General features: G+C 39.5%; 1 protein-coding gene across 2 annotated transcripts in view; it reads left to right on the forward strand.

The window, feature by feature from the left end:
- Positions 1-27,331, forward strand: part of PSMA8 (proteasome 20S subunit alpha 8) — a 55,505-nt gene that overhangs the window by 25,794 nt on the left and 2,380 nt on the right. The window contains exons 5-6 of one of the 2 annotated variants that reach the window (XM_010380749.2): positions 14,906-15,025; positions 15,143-15,205. In XM_010380749.2, coding sequence (XP_010379051.1) covers positions 14,906-15,025; positions 15,143-15,205 — 183 coding nt within the window. The remainder of the gene's footprint in view (positions 1-14,905; positions 15,026-15,142; positions 15,206-27,331) is intronic. The other variant, XM_030926009.1, reaches the window with a different exon arrangement.

Raw genomic sequence — 27,331 nt, forward strand, 5'->3', positions numbered from 1 at the left:
TGAGAACTATGGTACTGACAGTATTTTGCAATGCTATTTTGTAGGCTTATGAGGTACAGGTAGAGAAAAAGATAGAATGGGTAGGAGAAATAGGAAGTTATGGCCGGGCATGGTGGCTCAAGCCTGTAATCCCAGCGCTTTGGGAGGCCGAGACGGGCGGATCACGAGGTCAGGAGATCGAGACCATCCTGGCTAACACGGTGAAACCCCGTCTCTACTAAAAAATACAAAAAACTAGCCGGGCGAGGTGGCGGGCGCCTGTAGTCCCAGCTACTCGGGAGGCTGAGGCAGGAGAATGGCGTAAACCTGGGAGGCGGAGCTTGCAGTGAGCTGAGCTCCGGCCACTGCACTCCAGCCTGGGCGACAGAGTGAGACTCCGTCTCAAAAAAAAAAAAGAAATAGGAAGTTATAAATGTAAACTGTGCCCACATGACCTGTTGCAGAAATGAGAATAGAAATAGCCAATACCAGCACTTGGGTTTTTTGAGGTTCTGTACCTGGCATGTAACACAAATTTTATTTATGAAGACTGGGCCTTTAATGATCCTGCCCTAATGGGTAATAGTGCCTTCCATTAACTTTTTTCACTTTACAGGGGAATGCTAAGAGAAGCCTCCAGAAAATCCTTTGAATTTTAGATACCTCCTCCCTGGTCTTATTGTATAATGGTAACTTTATTCCCATTGATAATGAAAACAAATTATACTGTCGTTACAGTAACCCCTTATTTGCCTGTTGGTTCAATAACATGAGGAGTCCAAAACGGCCAAGTGGCAATCTTAGCTCATAGTTCAGTGAAATTATTATGTCCTCTGATAGAAACATCCCCCCCCACTTATCTCCCTTTCTTTTCCTTGGGAACTAGAACCTTGAAATTAGGAGAACCAAGTGGGGACAAAAGACAAAGACTTACAAGTGGGCCATTAAGGGTATTCATGAGGGCCGGGCGCAGTGGCGCACGCCTCTAATCCCAGCACTTTGGGAGGCCGAGGCGGGCGGATCACGAGGTCAGGAGATCGAGACCATCCTGGCTAACACGGTGAAACCCTGTCTGTACTAAAAATACAAAAAATTAGCTGGGTGTGGTGGCGGGCGCCTGTAGTCCCAGCTACTTGGGAGGCTGAGGCAGGAGAATGGCGTGAACCCAGGAGGCAGAGCTTGCAGTGAGTCGAGATCATGCCACTGCACTCCAGCCTGGGCAACAGAGCGAGACTCTGTCTCAAAAAAAAGAAAAAAATAAAAAAAAGTATTCATGAGACACATCTATTCCTTAGTTCCTAGATTTGTGGGCATGTGAAAAATGAATTACTAGTTTATGGCTCAGGGTACATATAGGATCTTATAGAACAGAACCCTTGCCCTGTAAGATAAGATGTCGCACAGCTGCTGCTGTAACTGAGTCTTCATAGCCTATTCTAGAATTCTATCAGGCTGGCTAATTCAAGGTGATGAGAGAACATAGTAAACCAATGAATCTCATGAACATAAGCCAATTCCCCTACTTCCTCACAATCAGTTCCTTGCTCAGAGGCTGTATTTTCTAGGATACTGTGATGGTGGAGAAAGCTATTCAGGTCAGCTAAAGTGGTGCATGGCAGTAGTCCTAGCTACTTGAGAAGCTGAGGCAGGATAATAGCTTGAGCCCAGGAGTTCCAGGCTGTAGTACACTATGATCATGCCAGCGAATAGCCACTGCACTGCAGCCTGGACAACATAGACTATTTCTAAAAAAATGAAAGGAAGTATTCAGTTAAGTCCACAGGTGGGAGAGCTGACAGAAGCACTTGGCACAAGGAGGGGAAACATATCCTGAGTAAGTTTCTCTTTCATTGAGGGCAAGCTGCTGCCCTTTCCCTGGCAGAAAAGTCCAACAAACTCAGTCAGCTCTGTTGACAGGTTGCCATGAAGCTCCTCCAGTATCCAGATAAAAAAACAAGGGTACAGTAAGGAAACACTCATTTTTAGATTTTTTTGTTTATACATTTTTATATTGAAGAAGATATTTTAAAATTGTTGACAGATAAAAATTGTATATATTTATGGTTGTAAATGTGATGCCTCGATATGTGTATACATTGTGGCATGATTTCAACCAAGGTAATGAGTATACCCATCATCTCACATACTTATTTTTGTGATGAGAATATTTAAAATCTAGTCTCTTTAAGCAATTTTCAATATACAGTCCATTATTACTAACTATAATCACCCTGCTGTGCAGTAGATCTCCAGAATATATTTCTCCTAACTGAAACTTTGTACCCTTGAACTAACAACTTCCTATCCCCTTTCCCTCCTCCACCCTCCCCTGTTAACCACCATTCTATTCTCTGCTTCTATGAGTTCAGTTTTTTTAGGTTCTACATATAAGTGAGATCATAAAGTATTTGTCTTTCTGTGCTTGGCTTAAAAGAAATTTTTTAAATGGAGTAACAGCTTCTGGTGCTTGGCCAATTACATTAAATTAAATTAATTAAAAACTGTCCTACTGTAAGCATCTGCAATGCTAGAATGATTACTAACATTTTTAATGCATAGCTAAAGACAAAAACAAAATCCTAAAGGTCCAGAAATAAGGAACTGAATACCAGAGTAATAAGCATGTGAGTTGATAACTCTGTACACAGGGATATTATAGTGCAGGATTCCCAAAGATTATTCATCATCAAAAGTACAAAATATATAAACAGCCCATCATTTAACAAGTATTCAGTCTATAAACACTGAATTTTTGTTACATATTAAATACTGTTCTAGGTTATGGGAATATAGAGGTGAACTCAACAGATGAAAATTCCTGCCCCTATGAAAAAGGGAGGAGGACAGACACTATAAAAATCTGACAATATAAAAGGTGGTGTATATATATATGCTGTGAGTAAAATAAGACAACAAGTTTAGGAGGATAGAGAGTGACTGGTATGTACAAGGTGGTCAGGGAAGGTCCCTTTGCAAACGAGACATTTTGAACAGAGACCTAAAGAAAGTGAAGGAGCAAGCCAGCCAGTTATTTGCTTTAGTGTTCCAAACACAGAAACAAAAGGGCAAAATCCCAAGGCAGTAGCATGTTCCGTATTTATACAAAATAGCAACTAGGCTACTATAGCGAGATTTCTATGCTAGAGCATGCAGGCTGAGCATCTATAATCCAAAAATTAGAAATCTGAAATGCTTCAAAATCTCGAACTTTTTGAGCACCAACGTGACGATGCTACAGCAAGTCAACAACAAATACAGTGGTAAGAAATGAAGTATTCAGAGGTAGGGGGCTAGATCTTATAGGACTAGAAAGCCCTGGATAGGTCTCACAATATTAAAAAAAAAAAGTGATGTAGAAAGCCATTTGAAGTTTTTACATATTGGAATAACACAATCTGATTTATATTTTTAATGTGTCTCTCTAGCTGCTATATTGAGAATAGATGTAGGGAACTTAGGGTAGAAGCAGGGAGATAAGTTATAGGCTATGTTCAATAATCCCAGGCAAGAACTGATTTAGTTTAGAGGCATTGGGCCAGGGAAAGGTTGGGAAGGACCAAGCATAGTCTACAAAGGAGAAGAACTCAGAGACCAGTGTTCTGGATCCCAAGTGAAAACAGTATTTGAAGAAAGAGTTATCAATTTACTCAATTCCATCAAGTAAAAAGAGGACTGTGAATTGAATGAATTTAGCAATGTGCAGGTCATTGGTGACCTTGACAAGAACAGCTTGGATGGAGTGATGGTGATGAAAGCATGACTGGAGTGGATTTGGAAGAAAAAGGCTCATACCTGTAATTCCAGCACTTTGGGAGGCCAAGGTGGGAGGATAACTTGAGGCCAGGAGCTCAAGACCAGCCTGGGCAACATAGTGAGAGCTCGTCTCTACAAAATTAAAAATAAATAAATAATAAAAGAAAAGGGGAGAGGGAAGATCAAGAATCATTAAGGAGTGCTAAAACCATCAAGTGAAAGATGGCTGGGAAAAGGATATTCACGTGGTGCCACATATTACTTGTTGATCACAAAGTTGTGGCAGATACCACCATCACCATCAAACTTAGCATCTCCTATAATAGGATAAACTGGCATTGTATGCCTCCTGCTCTGATGCAATGGAAAAGAAATAACATGACCTTAATAGTATTATCGCCATTGGATTTAACCTAAACCTATTGAGGGAACAGTCTGCTAAATCTCAGTTGTAAAGCATTCTACAAGATATTTCAAAAATGTTAATGTTAATGAAAAACAAAATAAAGGCATGGAAACTTTTCTAGTTTAAAGGACACTAAAGAATTAATGCAATCCATGATTTTTGACTGTATACTGGATGTGGGAAAAACAGATGCAAAGGACATTTTGAGGACAACCAGAGACACTTAAATATGGACTGTACATCAGATAATGTTGTGTCTGTTTTAAATTTTTGGGGTGTAATGATTATAATGTAATTATATAAGAGAACAACTTTGTGGGGTTTTGTGGCAGGGGGGAGTTGTTGGGGTTTTTTTTTTTTTGGAGATGGAATCTCTCTGTCACCCAGGCTGGAGTGCAATGGTACCATCTCAGCTCACTGCACCCTCCACCTCCCAGGTTCAAGCGATTCTCCTGCCTCAGCCTCCCAAGTAGCTGGGATTACAGGTGCCTGCCACCATGCCGAGTTAATTTTTAGGAGAGACAGGGTTTCACGCTGTTGGCCAGGCTGGTCTGGAACTCCTGACCTCAAGCAATCCACCCACCTTGGCCTCCCAAAGTGCTGGAATTACAAGGGTGAGCCACCGTGCCTGACCAAGAACAACCTTGTTTTAATGAGATAGATGCTGAAATATTTAAGGATGAAATATAATGACATCTGCAACTTCAGCATTGAAGTGTGTGTGTGTGCATGTGCACGCATGCACGCATGCACTCATGCCTGTATCTGAATTGAGAGAAGTAAAGCAAATATCTCAAAATGTTAATAGTTCATGAATCCAAGCAAAGAGTGTGGTGTTAGTTGTTTGTTGTACTTTACATTTTTTGTAAGTTTAAATTTTTCCAAAATAAAAAATTGAAGAAAAGGAAATAGGAAGTAAAAATAGTGCTTTTAAGAAGTTTGGCTATAAAGGGGAGCAGACAAACGAACAGTAGCTAGAGGAGAATATAGGTTCAAGGGAAGCTTTTTCCCCCAACATTGACAGAGCTATAGGATTCCTTCATTCAACAACAGTATTAAGCTCTTACTGTGTACTAGGCACTCTTCTGGACACTGGGGATAGCGGTGATAAAAAAAATTCTCTACATTTTAGAGATTAGAGAAAGATAAGCAAAACATATGGTTTTTAGATGGAATTAGAATCTACCCAGATGATTCATTTGACCTGCCTGATTTGGTACCCATTGTTTAAATCTGAAAAACTACAGCCAGGTGTGTGGCTCACCCCTGTAATCCCAGCACTTTTGGAGGCCGGGGGCGGGGGGTGTGGATCATCTGAGGTCAGGAGTTCGAGACCAGCCTGGCCAACATGGTGAAACCCCATCTCTACTAAAAAAAAAAAAAAAATACAAAAAATTAACCGGGCCTGGTGGTGCATGCGTGTAATCCCAGCTACTTGGGAGGCTGAGACAGGAGAATTGCTTGAACTCGGGAGGCAGAGGTTGCAGTAAGCCAAATTCGTGCCTTTGCACTCCAGCCTGGGCAACAGAGTAAGACTCTGTCTCAAAAAAAAAGAAAAGAAAAAAGAAAAGAAAAGAAAAACTGCAATGTTATGAACTTTCAAGCAGGTCTGTGTGGAATCCTTATTGTGTATGAGTTGCTTGGCTTTATACGCTTAAAGGATTTGGCCAAATATGATATAAAGTAAAAACTGGCGATTTCAAAATGTGATCTGCAAACCCCTGACCCATTAGGTAAAAACTATTTTCCTAATTATACTGAGACAGTATTTTCCATGTTCACTGCATGGACACATACCCTGATGACATAAAAGTCATCATGGATAAAATTGCTGGTATCTTGGTACCCAACTGTGTTAGCTCTCATTTTTTTCTTTACCACCATACATTTGCAGTTAAAAACTCAATAAATTTGACTTTCACATGAATTCTATTTGATGAAACCGTAAGGATTGTTAGTTTTATCAAATCTTGACTCAGGTGTGTATCTTTTAACATTCTGTGTGATGAAATGGAAGTACTCATAAACATGTTTGCGGCAGGTACAGTAAATGTCTTGAGGAAAAGCAGTTTTGTGATTGTTTGAATTGCAAGCTAAAACAGCCCATCTTTTATGGAACTTTATTTTTACTTGACAAAACAATAAATAACCATGGTTATTAGGACTTGGAGATTTGGCAGGACATGTTCTCAAGGATGAGCAAACTGAGCCTGTTACTTTAAGGAAACAACTACCAGTTGTTGCCAATGATAAAATTCAAGTTTTCAAACAAAAATTATAATTTTGGAAAACATGTATTTGCCACAATGAGTCTGACAGTTTCTTTGTGAAAAATTAATAAGCATGATTATTTAATGTTTTAGAAATCACATGGGTCAACATTGAGAAGATCTGCATAATTCAGTAAACTAGTTTTCCAAATGAGCAAGCATGATATTACAAAATCTTGCAAGATAAAATACCTATTCAAAGCAAACATTATGTAGGTTTTACCAGTCCCTATTGACTATTAGAAGTTAAAACTGAGAAATTTTAAAATACTAATTTATTGTAAAATAATAAAAAACCAAGAGACTTTAATAAAACAGTAAAAAAGTTTATGTGGTTGCAGATTTTAATTTGCAATTAACTACCACCTGTTGCATGGAATATCCACACTTTTCTGAGAAGGGCATTACAATATTCCTCCCTTTTCTAACTACATATTTGTATAAGGTTATACTTCAGCCATAATAACATATTGTAATATGTTGAATGCAAAACAGATAAAAGAATTCAGCTTTCGTGAAGCCAGAGAGTAAATATATTTACAAGACAAATATATTGTAGACAGTAAGTATATTTGTACCACTCTTCTCAAAAAAATAGTTTTGTTTTAGGAAATATGATTTTTTCATAAAAACATGTTTATATTAACATGTGTTGTAGATGGAATTGGGTCCCCCAAAATGCATACATTGAACCCCTAACCCCAAAAAATTGGGCCTTCAGGGAGATAATTAAAGTTAAATGAGGTCGTAAGGATAGGACCCTAATCCCATGGAATTGATGTCCTTATAAGAAGAGACAGAGACAACAGAGAGCTCTCTCTTTTGCATGAACATGTATGTGTGTACACAAGAAGAAAGGCCTTGTGAGGACACAATGAGGAAGCAGCCATCTGCAAGCTAGGAAGAGAGCCCTCACCACAAACCAAAATTGCTAGCACCTTGACCTTGGACTTCTAGCCTCTAGAACTTTGAGAAGGTAAATTTCTGTGGTTTAAGCCACCTGGTCTGTGGTATTTTGTTGTGACATACCAAGCAGACTAATATAACGTGTAATGGGCTTATTTTTAAATGAATTAATTTGGCCGGGCGCGGTGGCTCAAGCCTGTAATCCCAGCACTTTGGGAGGCCGAGATGGGCGGATCACAAGGTCAGGAGATCGAGACCATCCTGGCTAACCCGGTGAAACCCCATCTCTACTAAAAAATACAAAAAAAAAAAAACAAAACCTAGCCAGGCAAGGTGGCAGGCGCTTGTAGTCCCAGCTACTCAGGAGGCTGAGGCAGGAGAATGGCGTAAACCCGGGAGGCAGAGCTTGCAGTGAGCTGAGATCCGGCCACTGCACTCCAGCCTGGGCGACAGAGCGAGACTCCGTCTCAAAAAAAAAAAAAAAAAAAAAAAGAATTAATTTTTTAAAAATTTTTCTTAGTTTTAGTTGCTAATTATTGGGTCTGGGATCTGATTTTATACTACTTACACACTGATAAAATTAGCCTGCTGCTGTTTCATGGATACTGGCAGAAGACAGAAGACCCTCTGGGTCAGAAACAAGAGACCTTATTACTCATGGCACATCAAACAGCATGAGTATCAGCATATTTGCATAGATTCCCTTTATCCCCAAGACCCACAGAGTTGATGTAATATGGCCTGGTTGAATGCTGTGCACAAAGTTGGTCTGCTTCATAGCTAAGGAACATCAAGCATGGAGAGTCTCCTGGTTTTATAACAAGCAATAAGCTAGCCTGCCCTTTATCTGAGGAAAGACATCTTTGTCTCAAGATTACCAGCTGCATAGACAACCCTGAAAAACAGAGCCTTGTCTGGGAGCCCAAGGCACATGATATCTCTCAACAATAATACAGTAAATACCAAGAAGTATAACACAAACAAAAGCACTTTGGAGTTCCCAATAATTTTTAAGAGTATAAATTGCTAATCTGTAGCAGGGATCAGAAAATTTCTTATGGGGCCAGATGGTAAATATTTTAGCCATGTAGGCATTGCAATCTCTGTTGCAACTACTAAACTTTCCCATAGTAGCATAAACTAGAAATAGACCAGAAATAGATTTACATAAATAAATGGGCATTGTGATATACAAATAATGCTTCGTTTACAAAACCAGGGAACTGACTTGCAGGCTATAATTTTCTGACCCCTAGACTATATATAGCGTTGGTTTATATGTATGTAGCAATGTGATACAAACCTTATAGAGGAGGTTTCCTGACACAGGGTTAAGCTGCGTATGGAAATAATTGATCTTAGAGACCAGTTGAGAAGCCATAAGCCACTTGCGATAGCCAATCCATTATTATGTAATAATACATCAATTTTAAAAGTACTCTTACATTCTCTTAAAAAAGAAAAGCCTCTGTTGGTCACACTTTGCTTCCAACTACCACCCCATTTTGCAGCAAATAGCATGCGTTTCATGATGATGCCAGTTTCTCATGCCTGCGAAGTGCCATTGGTGGCACAGAGGAAGCAGATGGATATGATGGGTCTTCTTAGTGATAGCTAAGAAACCCTGAACTTGGGGTATCTACCGCTTTTGTAATAGGCAGTGAACAAACCTCTTTTTCTGCAGAAAGACGTGACCTTATTCCTCAAGGTTGTTGGCTACTAATACAGTCCTGAGGAATAGCGCTGTCAAGAGTGGTCAAGGCCAAGTGTTCTTGGCACAGCCAGAAAGAATGTGCGCTCTAATTGTCAACAGTGTGATTCTGTTACAATTTAAGTCAGATCAGGTCACCCCTCTGTTCAAAATCCCCTCTTGCCTCCCAAGTAAGTCAGAGTAAAAACCAAAGCCCTTACAGTGGTCTAACCTTATCTGGCCCCCACCTTAACGCTCCAACCCAAAGCTTATTAACTCCTCCATTGCTTTCCTACTCAGTCACACTGGCCTCTTTACTGTTCTTCAAAGGCCAGACGTGAACCTTCCTCAGGGCTTTTATCTTTTGTTCTTCTTATTGTTTCCTCTGCCCAGAGCTTGCATGATATCTGCATGGCTACCATCCTCACCCTCTGAGTGAAGCCCCTCCTAACTGGCCTTTCTTCCTATCTTGGCTTTACTTCTCTCCTAACAACTAACGTACTGTTTATTTTACATATTTCCTTGTTTACCTTGTTTATTATCTATCGCTCCCCCTCTAAGCTTTAAGGTCTATGAGTGCGGGGATTTTTGTCTACTTTTTTTTTTTTTGAGACAGAGTTTCGCTCTTCTTGCCCAGACTGGAGTGCAATGGCATGATCTGGGCTCACCGCAACCTCCACCTCCCGGGTTCAAGTGATTCCCCTGCCTCAGCCTCCCGAGTAGCTGGGATTACAGGCATACACCACCACGCCCAGCTAATTTTGTATTTTTAGTAGAGATGGAGTTTCTTCATGTTGGTCAGGCTGGTCTCAAACTCCTGACCTCAGGTGATACACCCGCCTTGGCCTCCCAAAGTGCTGGGATTACAAGTGTGAGCCACCGTGCCCGGCCTTTTGTCCACTTTTTATACTGTTGACACACAAGTGCTTAGAATTGAACCTTGTATACAAGGTGGCCATACGTATGTAACAAATAAATGAATACTAGATAATAACATAATGCTGTCTACTTGATTCTCAGCTAGAAATGTTCTGTTCGTTTGAACTTTTGAGGCATTAGTAATTCTTATAGCTTTTTAGAATTGTTTCATTTCTTCTGTTGACAAACAGTTTAGTAAGAGAAGTGTGTGTTTTAAGCATTCAAGGTTCATTTTACAGCAAACACTAATCCTATATTTTAGAGTGAAAACATAATATTTATAGCATTCAGATCATGAAATGGTGCCTCTAAATGCCTACTTTGACTATAATCCTATTTTACTGATTTTTCAAAATAATATTTTATGGACATTTAGTGGCAGGAATTGAATATGTTCTTGCTTATTAGTTCTAAGATACTGGTATTTAAGTGTGTATCTAAGAAGTTGTACACATTTTTAAAAACATTCTTCCATTCACTTACAATATAGCTTGTAGATTTGTAGGAATGCCAGCCTGGCCATTAGCACTCATACTTTATATTTAAAACTTTGTTTCAGTTTACTATGTATTTCTTGAAAAGCTTGCATTTTTTAAGTTTTTAAATAAAATTAGCTCTTAAAGAACATTGATGAAAGCTGGCATCTAATATGCTGTGCATTGAAGTGGTTACTTAATTTAAAAGCTATTCTATACTATTTTAAGAAGACCCACATGCATAGACTTAAGCCCCACCCTGACTAATGATGTTGATGATTAAGGGGCATGTTTTGCTCTTGTCAGTATGGGCCATAATGTTTCAAAATGGCAAGAATGTTAACTATGTTGTATACTTCCAAGCAATGTTTCTCAAAGTGCATTTCTTTTAATGTCAACTGGTATTAGGTAAACAAGCTCTCTAGCTAAGTAATTTTTTTAGCTATTTAAAGAAATTCAGTAAGTTTTGTTACCAAAGTACATCTGGATCTGCTAAAAAGCATTTAAATATTCTAGAAGCAGGTAAAATAGTAGTCCCCAAGATTACTTGAATGTAGAGCCCTGTGATCATAGATCCTTTCTCTACTCTGATGTTTTGTGGGATTCACTTTGGAAAATGCTGCCATAAAAACTTAGAACCTCAGGGTTGAAAAGACTTTAAAGACTGTTTAATATAATCCTCCAATTTATTGTTTCTGACAACACTTGACCAGTTTTGCCTTCTGTTTATATTTCAAAAATAATGGAAATTGTGATGTATTTATTGTTAGTAGAGTTTTTTGTTCATTTCCCCATCTCTTTTTCTTAAGTGTGGGAGAGCGCACTGAAGATTTACTCTGGAAGTTAGCAAGCCTTCAGATGAGAAAAGCTGATTTGCACTTGTCAGCAGAGACCTTGTCCTTCCTTAGGGTCACATAGCCTCATGGGAAGATTATTATTTTTTAGGATGTATATTAGGAAGTGCCATTTTTATAAGCATTTGTTGAAGGGAAGGGATCAGGATTGGACAGAGGGAGACATTGGACTGCATTGTAGTCGCAGTAAAGGCTTCAGTTGACACCGTGGAGTGCTCTGGATCTGTAGTGGCTCATCAGAGCTGTTCTAAGTTGGGGTGAAGGGACTGCACATTGATACTCTTCATCACTCAGTCAGTGTAGGCTGGCCCTGTAAGAGCACATGACCTTCCCTGAGGGAGCTCTTGTTAACCAGGGAACCTTCCCAAGAGAGGAAAGAGCTGAGGGCTGTCTGCCATTACCACTTCCAGTAGCCACAGGAATAAGGTTTTTGTTTCTGGAGGTGTATGGGGCAGTGTGTCACAGGATGCACTTCCGAGATCTGTCAGTGAGATTGTTTTTGTCTCCTAACAACAAAGACCTGATGATTCTTAACATATAGGATTGATTTTTCTCACATAATGAAAAGTCTGAAAGTAGGCAGATGCTGGTATTTGTCTCTTTTAGTCTTAGTCTTTTTCCATGCTCTCAGGATGGCGGCTAGACCTCTAGCCAATATGTCTGCATTCTAGGCAGCAAAGGTTCCTAGGAGCTTCACCCAGTGACTTCCACTTCTGTATACCTATTTGTAAGAGAAGCTAGGAAGTGACATATTTCAGCAGTCACATTGCCTAGAGTTCTGTCACAAAGGAAGAATGGATATTAGGTTGTCAGCTAATAGTCTTTGCTGTAGAAAATCATCATTAATCTGAGGAGGCAGGTAGGAAAAGCATTGCAAAACTACCAGAGTCATTATTGAAGTGGATTGGGGTGGGTGATGGGGCAAGGGAGGGTGGGGATCTGAGTGTGGCAAGAACAGGCTAGATTTTAGAAAACAAGTCAGGTGGGTAAGAGTTAAAGATTTTGACATTAAGAATTGGAAAAAGTGGATAGGAAAGTCGCCAGAAATGTGCAGGGTAACCTTAAAGGCCCAATGAAGTTTTTGGATAAACCACTACCTGAAGCCACTAACTGTGTACTTCCTCTCTGGGTGGTAACTAGTTACCAAAAAACAAACAAAAAAACCTAGTAGCAAATAGACTTCAAAGTCACACCAGGCTGAAGGCTTTACCTTTGATCTTGGTGAAATTTCAAGGCCACAAAATTTAATTTAGAAGTTTCAACAACTACTTATATTAATCCTCTGAAATATAACGGCATAGAGAAAGTTATATGAAGTAAAAAGAATCTTTTGCTAACCAGAATAGTATATTGTTATATAATGTAATATAAATGGTGGGTTTTCATATTTATGTCCTAAAATCTCCTTTGAGATTTCTTTCCCATAATCATAATACTAAACAGTTGGCCAGGCACGGTGGCTCACACCTGTAATCTCAGCACTTTGGGAGGCTGAAGCAGGCAGATCACCTGAAGTTGGGAGTTCGAGACCGGCTGGCCAACATGGTGAAATCCCATCTCTACTAAAAATTAAAAAATTAGCCAGGCATGGTGGCAGACACCTATAATCCCAGCTACTTGAGAGGCTGAGGCAGGAGAATTGCTTGAGCCCAGGAGGCAGAGGTTGCAGTGAACCAAGATCACGCCATTGCACTCCAGCCTGGGTGACAGAGCGAGACTCTGTCTCAAAAAAGAAAACAATAATAATAATAATAATAATAATAATAATAATAATAACACTAAACAGTTGTAACTGAGACATTCCCCTATTTAATGCCAGTGAAAGGATAGGCCTTTCTGTTTGTTCCTTTTACTCTGTAATCATCCTAGGAAAGAGGCATGTGGCAGCATAGTGTATCAAGTTAAAAGCTTGGCTTGTTGATTCAGACCACAGTTTGAAAGCTTAGCTCTTCTGCTTACTCTCTGTATGATCTTGGTCAAGATTACTTGAGTCAGTAATTCACAAACAGCTGATTTTGTCCACCTAAGAGACATTTGACAATGTCTTTGACAAGAGATATGTTTGGTTGTCACAACTGGGGTGGGAGTTGCTGCTGGCATTTAGTTTGTGGAGCCAGCTAAAAATCTCACAATACACAGGACAGTCCTCACAACAGAGAATTAACTGGCCCAAAATGTGAACAGTGCTGATATTGAGAAACCGTATTTTAACCTTTCCAAGCCTCCATTTCTACATCCAAGAATTGGGGTTAGTAACAGTACCTATTTAATCATTTTCGTGATGGTTAAATGAGATAATCCATGTAAAGTGCCTGACTTAGTGCCTGACACATAAGTGTTCTGTTAATATAAAATTTAAAATCTTATTATCATCATTATTATCACGAGTACTAATCTGGATATTTAGGCTGAATTAAAACAATATGCAGCCTTCTACCTATAGCCATGCAGCCAGGAAAATCCATTTGCATTTTTCCTTCATCTGATGAAAATGTGTAAAGGACAAAGAAAAGAGGAATAGAATAGATACCCTTCTTGCTTAAGAGTCAAAGAAGATAATGAATCAATTAGGTTACCACTATACTTATTCTAAAATCTACAAAAATGGTGCTCAGCCCAACTTAGGTAAATAGCTTTCTTCGTGTTGATGTCATTTTTTTCCCTCTCTTTGCTTTCTTCTTTTTGTACCATGTTGTAAAGTTATAGCTCCTTGCCTCTCCACATCTTTTCAAGTTTCTACTTTTTAAAATCCTTTCTGAGCCAGGCACAGTGGCTCATGCCTGTAATCCCAGCACTTTGGGAGGCCAAACTGGGAGGATCACATGAGTCCAGGAGTTTGAGACCAGCCTGGTCTACATAGTGAGACCCTGTCTCTAAAAAAAATTCTTTTTTAAATTAGCCAAGTGTGGTGCCACATACCAATAGTCCCAGTTACTTGAGAGTCTGAGGTAGGAAGATACCTTGAGCCCAGAAGGCCAAGGCTACAGTGAGCAGTGATCATATCACTGTACTCCAGCCTGGGCCACAAAGTGAGACCCTGTTTCAAAAAAATATATAAATAAAATAATTTCTGGTTATGAAGGATTTGGGAGACATTATATTGATAGAAAGCATTAGCCAAGACAAAGCACTGGTATATTTAAAAGAAAAAGTTGGTCAGATATTGTGGCTCACGCCTGTAATCCCAACACTTTGGGAGGCTGAGACAGGAGGCTCACTTGAGGCCAGGAGTTTGAGAACAGCCTGGGCAACATAGCAAGACTACCAAAAAAAATAATCAGCTGAATGTGGTGATGCATACCTATAGTTCCAGTTGCTCAGGAGGTTCAGGTGGGAAAATCACTTAAGCCCAGAAGATCAAAGCTGCAGTGAGCTATAATTATGCAACTACTACACTCCGGCCTGGGCAACAGAGTGAGATCCCATCTCTAAAACAAACCAAAAAAAGGAAAATAAAAACCATGCTGCCATTACAGACTATTCTGATAATAACCAAAGGAACTACTGAAATGTTTGCTATGTTTTCAGATCTATAATTTTCATTTGGTAATTTTATTAAGGTATACTGGAGTAAACTCTAAACCTCTAAACTTAGTAACCATAAATTCATTCATACTGCAATGATATTTATAAATTAACTTTTATTTTTCAAGGCTAATGCAATAGGCCGAAGTGCTAAAACTGTTCGAGAATTTCTAGAAAAGAATTACACAGAAGATGCCATAGCAAGTGACAATGAAGCTATCAAGTTAGCAATAAAAGCTTTGCTAGAAGTAAGTGATCTAATAAAGCATATTCAGGAAATCATGAGTTTTTTTTCTCATCCATTTTTGTTTATTAAACACAAAATTTGCTGAAATAATTCTAATAGCATACTTGTTCTACATTAGGTTGTACAGTCTGGTGGAAAAAACATTGAACTTGCTATAATAAGAAGAAATCAACCTTTGAAGGTAAGTCATTAACCAAAGAGGAAAAAGTGTCTCTAGTATAAAGTATTTTGACAAAAGTTAAAAGGTAGTTGGCCTCTAGGCTTCCGATATAATGTTGTCCTTCATTAATGTCAAATAACCTCCACTCATTTCTGACTGTCTACTGGTTTTCTGTTTGTTTGTTTTTCTGTGGTTTTTTTTTTTTTTTTTTTAATGGAGACAAGGTTTCGCCACATTGCCCAGGCCGGTCTCTAACTCCTAGAATCAAGTGATCAGCACGCCTTGGCCTCCCAAAGTGCTGGGATTACAAGTGTGAGCCACTGCACTCGTCCTGTCTACTGATTTTTATGTATTTCCATTACTTTACATTTGAAAGTGCCTTGAGCGTCTTGTGAGACTTAAACTTTAATACCTAGCATGATAACCTTTCCATATTTCTTTGTGCCAAGTCTAATGTTATCGTATGTATAATATCTGTCAGCCATTGTGGGTGAAAACTGCTGGACTACAAAATAAAATGCTCAGGATATTGTGATAGAGGACCCACTGGCTAAAGAGCATTTGAAATGTAGTTCACTATTGTTCATTAGGTAGAACCAACCATGCAATATAGTTTGCCAACTAGCTCTCTTTAGCTGAGATTGTACAAAAGCACTCAAAATTTGGGAAACTATATTAGAAATATACTTAAAGGGGCCAGGCGCGGTGGCTCAAACCTGTAATCCCAGCGCTTTGGGAGGCTGAGACGGGCAGATCACGAGGTCAGGAGTTCGAGACCATCCTGGCTAACACGGTGAAACCCCGTCTCTACTAAAAAATACAAAAAGCTAGCTGGGCGAGGTGGCTGGCGCCTGTAGTCCCAGCTACTTGGGAGGCTGAGGCAGGAGAATGGCGTAAACCCGGGAGGCAGAGCTTGCAGTGAGCTGAGATCCAGCCACTGCACTCCAGCCCTGGCGACAGAGCAAGACTCCGTCTCAAAAAAAAAAAAAAAAAAAAAAGAAATATACTTAAAGGATTGGTTTATACTCAGACATGGCAGTGTGGCAGTGTATGCCTGTAATCCCACTACTTGGGAGACTGAGGTGGGAGGATCACTTGAAGTCAGGAGTTCAAGACCAGCCTTGGCAACATAACAAGACCCCCATCTCTATGGGAAAAAAATAATAATAATAATTATATTAAAAAAAAAAAGGATTGTTGCCGGACGCAGTGGCTCACACCTGTAATCCCAGCATTTTGGGAGGCTGAGGTGGATGGATCACTTGAGGTCGGGAGTTCAAAACTAACCTGACAAACATGGTGAAACCCCGTCTCTACTAAAAATACAAAAAATTAGCTAGGCGTGGTGACAGACGCCTGTAATCCCAGCTGCTTGGGAGGCTGAGGTGGGAAAATCACTTGAACTCAGGAGGCAGAAGTTGCAGTGAGCTGAGATTATACCAGTGATCTGGGCAACAGACTGAGATTCCATCACAAAAAAAAATTTTTTTAAAGATTGTTTTGCATGTATCTTTTCTTTGGTTTTAAGGAAAATATTTCAAGTAGTATTAAAATTAGTACCATCTGGAGCAGTGGGTTTTTTGTTTGTTTCTGTTTTTGTTTTTGTCATCATGGTTGCTTTGACATCAATTTCCTACCCTTTATTATTCAGCTAACAGATGGGATATGAGGATAAGACAACAGCAAAGTTTCAATAAATAAGAGAAATGGGGACAGGATGGTGGAGCATGCCCCTGCAGAGCCCCACATGAATCACAGGGTGCTGAGCACAGAGTGTGGAAATGGGTATTATCCAGGTTTTTGTCACCCCTGCTGCTAAGAGCCCAGGGACAGATGCAGCAACACCATAGGGGCACAGAAACCACTGAGGCCAGAGTTTGCCTGTTCCGCTCCATAATATACCTATGTGTGTACACATAGACATACACACACACACACACACACACACACACACAGAGTTATACACGTATTGTTGCTTATGAGCGGTAGAATGGTATGCTGACAGCAGCGTTATACTGTCTTCCACATGATACTTTAGGATAGGCTATTAGGGAACAGAACACATGCTTTGGAGTTGGTAGACTAGGATTAAGTTCTAGCAGATACATTTGTTTAACAATATGACCTTGAGCAAGTTGCTCTGATCTTCAGCTTTCAGTTTTCTTCCCTATAAAATCAGTCTAATGATAACTTCATCAAAGGGCTGTTGTCATAAGTAAATGAAATGGTGTGAAATAGTAGTACCCTTTATAGTAGGTGCTCATTAAATGGTGTTTTACAGATTGGAGGTTTGTGGCAACCCTGTGTTGAACAAGTCTGTCAATGCCATTTGTCCAACAGCATGTGCTTACTTTGTGTCTCTGTCACATTTCTGGTAATTCTCAGAATGTCTCAGACTTTTTAATTATTACTATTATATATATAATGTAGTAACAATGTAATTATTATATAATGGTGATCCATGATCACTGATCTTTGATATTACTGTGTTAATTGTTTTGCAGTAACATGAACTGCACCCACGTAAAACAGTGAGTGAACTTAATCAATAAATATTGCATGTGTTCTGACTGCTCCACTGACCAGCCATTTACCCGTGTCTCTCCCTCTCCTCAGCCCTCCTATTAACTGAGGCATAACAATGTTGAAAATAGACCAGTTAATAACCCTATAAGGGCCTCTAAGTGTTCAACTGAAAGGAAGAGTCTCATGTCTGTCATATGAGTTTTAAATTAAAAAACTAGACTTGTTAAGCTTAGTGAGGAAGGCATGTCGAAAGCCAAGACAGGTAGAAAGCTAGGCCTCTTGTGCAAGTTATTCAAATTGTGAATGCAAATGAAAAGTACTTAAGAAAATTAAAAGTACTTAAAGAAAATTTAAAGTGCTACTGCAAGTGAACACATGAATGATAAGAAACTGAAACAACCAGGCCAGGCGTGGTGGCACACACCTGGTCAACATGGCAAAACCTGTCTCTACTAAAAATACAAAATTTAACCATGTGTAGTGGCACGCACCTGTAATCCCAGCTACTCTGCAGGCTGAGGCAGAAGAATCGCTTGAACCTGGGAGGCAGAGGTTGCAGTGAGCTGAGATGGCACCACTGCACTCCAGCCTGGGCAACAGAGTGAGACTCCATCTAAAAAAAAAAAAAAAAAAAAAAAAAAAAAAAAAAAAACGCCTTGTTACTGATATGGAGGTTTTAGTGGCCTGGCTGAAGATCAAACCAGCCACAACATTCCTCTAAGCCAAAGCCTAATCCAGAGCAAAGTCCTAACTTTCTTCAATTCTATCAAGGCTGAGAGGGGTGAGGAAGCTGCAGAAGAAAAGGATGGAGCTAATAGAGATTGGTTCATGAGGTTTAATGAAAGAAGCCACCTTCATAACATAAAGGTGCAAGGTGAAGCAGCAAGTACTGATGGAGAATCTAGCTAAGACATTTATCTTCAGTGAAGGTGGTTATACTAAACAACAGATTTTCAATGTAGATGAAACACCTTTCTGCTGGAAGAAGATACCATCTTTGATAGCTAGAGAGGAGAAATCACCTCACTGCCTGGCTTCAAGGGACAGACTGTCTTGTTAGGGGATAATGCAGCTGGTAACTTTAAGTGGAAGCCAGGGCTCATTTACAATCAATGGACGGCAGCACATCTATTTACAGCATAGCATACTGAATATTTTAAGCCCACTATTGAGACCTAACACTCAAAAAAAAAGGTTCCTTTCAAAATGTTACTGCTTATTCACAGTCCACCTAGTCACCCAGTAGCTCTGATGAACATGTACAAGGAAATTAATGTTTTAGTGCCTACAAACACATCCTTTCTGCAGCATGTAGATCAAGGAGTAATTTTGACTTTCAAGTCTTATTATTTAAGGAATATGGCCAGGCATAGTGGCTCACACGTGTAATCTCAACACTTTGGGAGGCCAAGGCAGAAGGATTGATTGCTAGAGGCTAGAGGTTTGAGATCAGCCCGGGCAACATAGTTAGACTATGTCTCTACCAACATTGGCTGGGCACGGTAGCTCATGCCTATAATCCCAGCACTTTGGGAGGCTGAGACGGGCAGATCACTTGAGATCAGGAGTTCAAGACCAGCCTGGCCAACATGGTGAAACCCCGGCTCTACCACAAATACAAAAATTAGCTGGATGTGGTGGGGGGAATCTGTAATCCCAGCTACTCAGGAGACTGAGGCAGGAGAATTGCTTGAACTCAGGAGGTAGAGTTGCAGTGAGCCAAGATTGTGCCACTGCACTTCAGCCTGGGTGACAGAGCAAGACTCTGTCTAAAAAAAAACAACAGAAAAAGTCCTGGCACAGTGGCTCATGCCTGTAATCCCAGCACTTTGGGAGACTGAGGTGGGTGGATTGCTTGAGGTCAGGAGTTCAAGACCAGCCTGACCAACATGGTGAAACCCTATCTCTACTAAAAATACAAAAATTAGCCAGTCATGGTGGTGGGCATCTGTAATCCCAGCTACTCAGGAGGCTAAGGCAGGATAATCGCTTGAACCCGGGAGGCAGAGGTTGCAGTGAGCCAAGATTGTACCGTTGTACTCCAGCCAGGGTGACAGAGCAAGAAAAAAAAAACTAAAAAAAAACAAACAAAAAAAATTAAAGAAACAAAAATATCAACATTAACAGGAGTTTAGAATAAGTTGATTCCAACCCTTATGGATGACTTTCAGGAGTTCAAGACTTTAGTAGAGGAAGTCACTGGAGATGTGGTACAAATAGCTAGAGAACTAAAATTAGAAGTGAAGCCTGAATATGCAACTGAATTGGTGCAATCTTGTGATAAAACAGATGATAAGTTGCTTCTTAAAGATGAGAAAAGAATGTGGTTTCTTGGATGAAATCTACTCCTGGTTATGATGCTATAAACATTATTGAAATAACAACAAAAAATTTAGAGTATTATATAAACTCAATTGCTAAAACAGTAACAGGGTTTGAGAAGATTGACTCCAGTTTTGAAAAGTTCAGTTGTGAGTAAAATGCTGTCAAACAGCATCTCATGCTACAAGGACATTTTTTATGAAAGGAAGAGTCTATCGATGTGGCAAACTTCATTGTTGTCTTATTTTAGGAAATTGCCACAGCCACTTCAACCTTCAGCAACCACTAACTACCTTGATGAGTCAGCACCGTCATCATCAAGACGAGACCCCACCAGCAAAAAGATTACTTGCTGGAGCCTTACATGATTTTTAGCATTTTTTAGCAATAAAGTATTTTTAAATTAAGATATGTTGATTTTTTTGGACATAATGCTATTGCACACTTAATAGACTACGGTATAGTGCAAACATAACTTTAATATGCACTGGGAAACCAAAACATTCATGTGACTCAATATTTGCCTTACTGCTGTGGTCCTAAACCAAACCCACAATTTTTCCAAGGTATGCCTGTATGTGTATTCATAAACAGAGAATATCAATGTGTAGTCAGTTTTAGTCATTTATTCTGGCTTAAAGCAGCTACTGTGTCTTTTTACCTTAGATTAAAAATTTTTAAAGAATGTAAAGAATGTTATGTAAAGCTTGTCATTTTCTACAACTATTAAACAAAAAATTTACCTTCCACTGTAATCTTAGGCCACCAAAATATGAAGAGAAGTGAGTTTGTCAGTAGTAATATTAAGCACTTTCTCCTTCCTCTATTCCTTCTCACCTGGTTTTTGAAAATCTGTTAGAAGTTGTTTTTGGCGGCCGGGCACAGTGGCTCATGCCTGTAATCCCAGTACTTTGGGGGTCCAAGGCGGGTGGATCACCTGAGGTCAGGAGTTCGAGACCAGCCTGGCCATCATGGTAAAACCCTATCTCTACTAAAAATACAAAAAATTAGCCACGTGTGGTCATGGGTGCCTGTAATTTCAGCTATTCAGGAGGCTGAGGCAAGAGAATCGCTTGAACCAGGAGACAGATGTTGCAGTGAGCTGAGATCGTGCCATTGCACTCCGGCCTGGGCAACAAGAGCAAAACTCCATCTAAAAAAAAAAAAAAAAAAAAAAACAGTTGTTTTAGGCAGACATTTGAGAATAGTTTCTACTGAAAATTGAAAATTCTCATTGGAAAAAAATGAGTTCCCATTGACCTGAGGAGAAATTAAAGTAAGCAGAGGTTAATGTGTTAGAACAAACGCTTTTGTCTACAAGTTAAAACAAAATAAAACAAAAAACTCCAACTCATAGTGACTTAAACAACAAGAAATCGTTTTATCTCACAGATGAAAGTATACACCTGCTCCAGACACAGTGTGTTTAACAACACGATGATGTCCTCATGGATCTAGATTTGTCCTGTCCCTCCACTCTGCAATTTTGAATATTGGCTTCATCCTAAAGTTAGTTTGTTCTACTAAGGTTGATTCCTCTCATGACCACCAGAGGCAATCAGAATGATTTATTTTCCTGTTAACCTCTTATAGGAGAGGGAGAACTTCCCTAACTTTGGAGTGTAAGTCCCTCCCTTCAATCTGATTGGAAGACTAAAGACATCCTCAGAACAGTCTCCAAAAGATTCTGTTTGCTGGTTGGCTAATGCTAAGCAATGGTATAGAATGGATGTTTGGGTAATCAACCATAATGTATTCTCTAGGAAGTTTTTCAATGTCTTCAGAGTCTGAAATTGCTTAACTGAAAATTATTTTAAAATAGACTTGCATCTGGTTTTAAACCAATTTTGCCAAATTTCGATGTATATAGAAATCATCTCAATTATGTTTCTTTACAGAGTTTTAATTTGTGGATCTTGAATAACTGTGATAGACTCCACATGAAAATATTATAAATCCTATTGCATTCTTGATTTTGATAAATCTTTGTGTGGGATACAGTTCAGTGAAGTGATCAAAAGTAGAGCTCTGGCTGGGCATAGTGGCTCATGCCTATAAGCCCAGCACTTTGGGAGACCGAGATGGGTGGATCTCGAGGTCAATAGTTCAAGATCAGCCTGGCCAACATAGTGAAACCCTGTCTCTGCTAAAAATACACACACACACACAAATTAGCTGAGTGTGTTGGCAGGCACCTGTAGTCCCAGCTACTTGGGAGGCTGAGGCAGGAGAATCGCTTGAACCTGGGAGGCAGAGGTTGCAGTGAGCCAAGATCACACCACTGCACTGCAGCCTGGGCAACACAGTGAGACTCTGTCACAAAAAAAAAAAAAAAAAAAAAAGTGAGGCTCTAGAGCTACCCTAGTTCAAATTCTAGCTCTACCATTTCCCAGAATAAACAAATTGCTTCTCTGTTTCTGTTTTCTTATCTCTGGATTAATAGCCTTTCCAATATGGTTATGATGAGTACTGTATTATTAAATTAGAAAAACACATAAGATACAAGAAATGTACTGAGTAGTATAAACCTTTATTTTTTGATGCCTCTACCCCTTCTTCTTAAGCTGATTTTAGAGGTGGACTGGTTTTCTAGTTATTCTCTGACCTGTCCTTGGCAATTCCAGTTGTATCTAAGTTACTAAGAAGTAAATAGTATTTACTAAATATGAAAAACATGAAATCTCTTAATTTTACAAATGTACTTCTTACATCACTGACTATGAGCTGAAATTTTAACACTTTGACAGGAAATAGTTTGACTGAAGGTATATAAGTAGACTTCTACAACTTCAGTTTCTGGCATTATGCTGGATTAGATAATATAAAAACTCTTCTGCTGTAAAACACGAGGACAATCCTAGATGAAATATAACTAGTTTTTTAAAGACATAACTGAGCTTCTGCCAAGAACTAAAAGAAAATCCCCAGGGACCAAAAATGAAAAGTACACTGAAAGCCAGAGGTAAACATTTGAACTAAACTGCCCTGGAGAAGGATACTTGTCTTCCCTAGCCTAGGAAGTTGGATATAAACACCTACTTGGGGCCAGGAATCAGTAGAAAGGTAGAACTTTAAACATTATCTCATTTGATGCCAGGATTCTTCCATGAAAGGATGGACCAGGCTGGGCAGGGTGGTTCATGCCTATAATCCCACTTTGGGAGGCCAAGGCAGGCAGATCACCTGAGGTCAGCAGTTTGAGATTAGCCTGGCCAATGTGGTAAAAACCCATCTCTACTAAAAATACAAAAAATTAGCCGGGTGTGATGGTGTGCACCTGTAGTCCCAGCTACTCAGGGGGCTGAGGCAGGAGAATCGCTTGAGCTAGGGTGGCAGAAGTCACAGTGAGCTGAGATCATGCCACTGCACTCCGGCCTGGGTGACAGAGTAAGACGCTGCTTCAAAAAAAGTGAGATCTGAGCAGTGGCTCACACCTGTAATGCCAGCATTTTGGGAGACTGAGGCAGGAGGATAAGTCCTTATTTATCGATAATAACATTGAATGTAAGTGAACTAAACTCTCCAATCAAAAGATATAGAAGGACTGAATGGATTAATAAAAAAAAAGACCCAATGATCTGTTGACTATGAAAAACATACTTCACCTATAAAGATAACCATAGACTGAAAATAAAGAGATGGAAAAAGATATTTCATACCAATGGAAACCAAACAAGAGCCAGAGTCACTATACTTATATCAGACAAAATAGATTTCAAGACAAAAACTGTAAGAAGAGACAAAGAAGGTCACTATATAATGATAAAGGGGTCAGTTCAGCAAGAAGATGTAACAGTCTTAAATATATGTGCACCCAACACTGTAGAACCTAGATATATAAAGTAAACATTATTAGAGCTAAAAAGACAGATAGATTCCAATACAATAATAGCTAGAGACTTCGACACCCCATTTTCAGCATTGGACAGGTCTTCCAGACAGAAAATCAGCACAGAAACATCAGCCTTAAATTGCACTGTAGATCAAATGTATCTAATAGATACTCACAGAACATTTCATCCAAAAGCTGCAGAATATGCATTCTTCTCCTCAGCACATGGATCATTTTCAAGGACAGACCACATTTAGGTCACAAAATAAGCCTTAAAATATTCAAAAAATTGAAATAATATCAAGCATCTTCTCTGACCACAGTGGGGAAAAAAACTAGAAATCAGTAACTAGAGGAATTTTGGAAACTATACAAATACATGGAAATTAAACAATATGCTCCTGAATGACCAGTGAGTCAATGAAGAAATTAAGAAGAAAATTGAAAATTTTCTCGAAACAAATGATAATGAAAACCTAACACATTAAAATATGTGGAATACAGTGAAAGCATTACTAAGAAGGAGGTTTATAGCTATAAGTGCACACATCAATAAAGAAAGGACACCAAAAAAAAAAAAAAAAAAAAAGGTGTTCCATGTTCATGGATTGGAAGAATCAGTGTTTTTTTTTTTTTTTTGAGACGGAGTCTCGCTGTGTCGCCCAGGCTGGAGTGCAGTGGCGCGATCTCAGCTCACTGCAAGCTCCGCCTCCTGGGTTCCCGCCATTCTCCCGCCTCAGCCTCCGAGTAGCTGGGACTACAGGCGCCCGCCACCGCGCCCGGCTAGTTTGTTGTATTTTTAGTAGAGACGGGGTTTCACCGTGTTAGCCAGGAGGGTCTCGATCTCCTGACCTCGTGATCCACCCGCCTCGGCCTCCCAAAGTGCTGGGATTACAGGCTTGAGCCACCGCGCCCGGCCAGAATCAGTGTTTTTAAAATGTCCATACTACCCAAAGTAATCTACAGATTCAATGCAATCCCTACCAAAATACCAATGATATTCTTCACAGAAATATAAAAAAAAATGAAATCTATATAGAACCTCAAAAGACCCAGAAGAGCCAAAGCTCAAAGCTGCCCTAAGCAAAAAACACAAAACTGAAGGAATCATATTGCCTGACTTCAAATTATGCTACAGAACTATGGTATCCAGAACAGCATGGTTCTGGCATAAAGACAGACACATAGATTAATTAAACAAAATAGAGATCCCAGAAACAAATCTACTTATCTATAGTGAACTCATTTTCGACAGAGGTGCTAAGAACATACACTGGGAAAAAGTCTCTTCAATAAAGGGTGCTGGGAAAACTGGATATCCATATGCAGAAGAATAAAACTAGACCCTTCTCTCTCACCATATACAAAAATCAAATAAGAATGGATTAAAGACTTAAGCTTGTGACCTCAATCTATAAAACTACTACAAGAAAACATTGGAGAAAATCCCCAGGACATTGGTCTGGGCAAAAAATTCTTGGGTAGTACCCTACAAACACAGGCAACCAAAGCAAAAATGGACAAATAGGATCACATCAAGTTAAAGAACTTCTGCACAGCAAAGCAAACAATCAACAAAGTGAGGTGATAGCCCACAGAATGGGAGAAAATATTTGCAAATTTACCCTTCTGACAAGGCTTTAATAACCAGAATGTATAAGGAGCTCAAACAACTCTATAAGAGAAAAAACAATAATCTGATCAAAAAAATGGGCAAAATATTTGAATAGACTTTTCTCAAAAGAAGACATGCAAATGGCGAACAAGCATATAAAAAGGTCCTTGGGCTGAGCTCTTGCTTGTAATCCCAGCACTTTGGGAGGCCAAGGCGGGAGGATCCCTTGAGCCTAGGAGTTTCAGACCAGCCTGGACAACACAGTGAGACCTTGTCTCTATAAATATAATAATTAAAAAATTAGCCTGGTATGGTGGCATGCTCCTGTGCTCCCAGCTACTTGGGACGCTGAGGTGGGAGGATCACTTGAACCTGGGAGGTCGAGGCTGCAGTGAGCCACAGTTGTGTCACCGTACTCCATCCTGGGCAACAGAGCAAGACCCCATCTCCAAAAAAAAAAAGGTGATCAACATCATTGATCATCAGAGAAATGCAAATCAAAACTACAATAAAATATCATCTCACCCAAGTTAAAATGGCTTATATCTACTAGACAAGCTACAGCAAATGCTGGCAAGGATGTGGAGAAAAGGGAACCCTCATACACTGTTGGTGGGAATGTAAATTAGTACAACCACTATGAAGAATAATAGTTTGGAGATTCCTCAAAAAACATAAAAGTACCATATGGTCCAGCAATCCACTACTAGCTATATACCCAAAAAAAGGAAATCAGTATATTGAAGAAATAGCTGCACTCCCATGTTAATTGCAGAACTGTTCACAATAGCCAAGATTTGGAAGCAACCTTAGGGTCCATCAACAGATGAATGTATGAAGACAATGTGGTACTTATACACAATGAAGTACTGTTCTGCCACAAAAAATTAATGAGATCCTGTCATTTGCAGTAACATGGATGGAAGTGGAGATCATCATGTTAAATAAGGCAGGCACAGAAAGATAGACATTGCATGTTTTCACTCATTTGTGGAATCTAAATATCAAAACAATTTAACTCATGGAGATACAGAGTAGAAGGATGGTTACTAGAGGCTGGAAAGGGTAGTGGGGGGCAGGGGCAGGTGGGGATGGTTAATAGGTACAAAAAAAATAGAATTTATAAGACCTAGTATTTGATAGCACAACAGGGTAACTATAGTCAATAACAATTTAATTGTACATTTGAAGATAACTAAAAGAGTATAATCGGATTGTTTGTAACACAAAGGATAAATACTTGAGGGGATAGATACCCCATTCTCCATGATGTAGTTATTATGCATCGCATGCCTGTATCAAAATATCTCATGTACCCCATAATATATATACCTACTATATATTCACAAAAATGAAAAATAATTTTTTGAAAAGACTTTTTCAGGCTGGGTGCAGTGGCTCATGCCTGTAATCCCAGCACTTTGGGAGGCCGAGACAGGCAAATCGATTGAGCCAGGAGTTTGAGACCAGCCTGGGCAACATGGCGAAACCCTGTCTCTATGAAAAATACAAAAGTTAGCCGGGCGTGGTGGTTCACACCTGTAGCCCCAGCTACTCCGGCTGCTGAGGCGATAGGATCGCTTGAGCCCGGGCGGCAGAGGTTGCAGTGAGCTGTGATCATGCCGCTGTACTTCAGCATTAGGCAGCAGAGCAAGACCCTGTCTCAAAAAGGAAAAATAAAATGAAAGATGCTTTTTCAAAGGAGGAAATTATTTCTTCCCCAAGTAATACCACATCACTTTATTCAGGTTTTTATTGTAATGATCTATTTATATGCCAGTTTTTTCCCACTAAACTGTGAAATCCTTAATAGCAGGTAAGAATTATATTCTTCCACTTTACTTTCAGAACC

Source organism: Rhinopithecus roxellana, chromosome 21, assembly GCF_007565055.1.
Source record: "Rhinopithecus roxellana isolate Shanxi Qingling chromosome 21, ASM756505v1, whole genome shotgun sequence".
NCBI classification, from domain to species: domain Eukaryota; kingdom Metazoa; phylum Chordata; class Mammalia; order Primates; family Cercopithecidae; genus Rhinopithecus; species Rhinopithecus roxellana.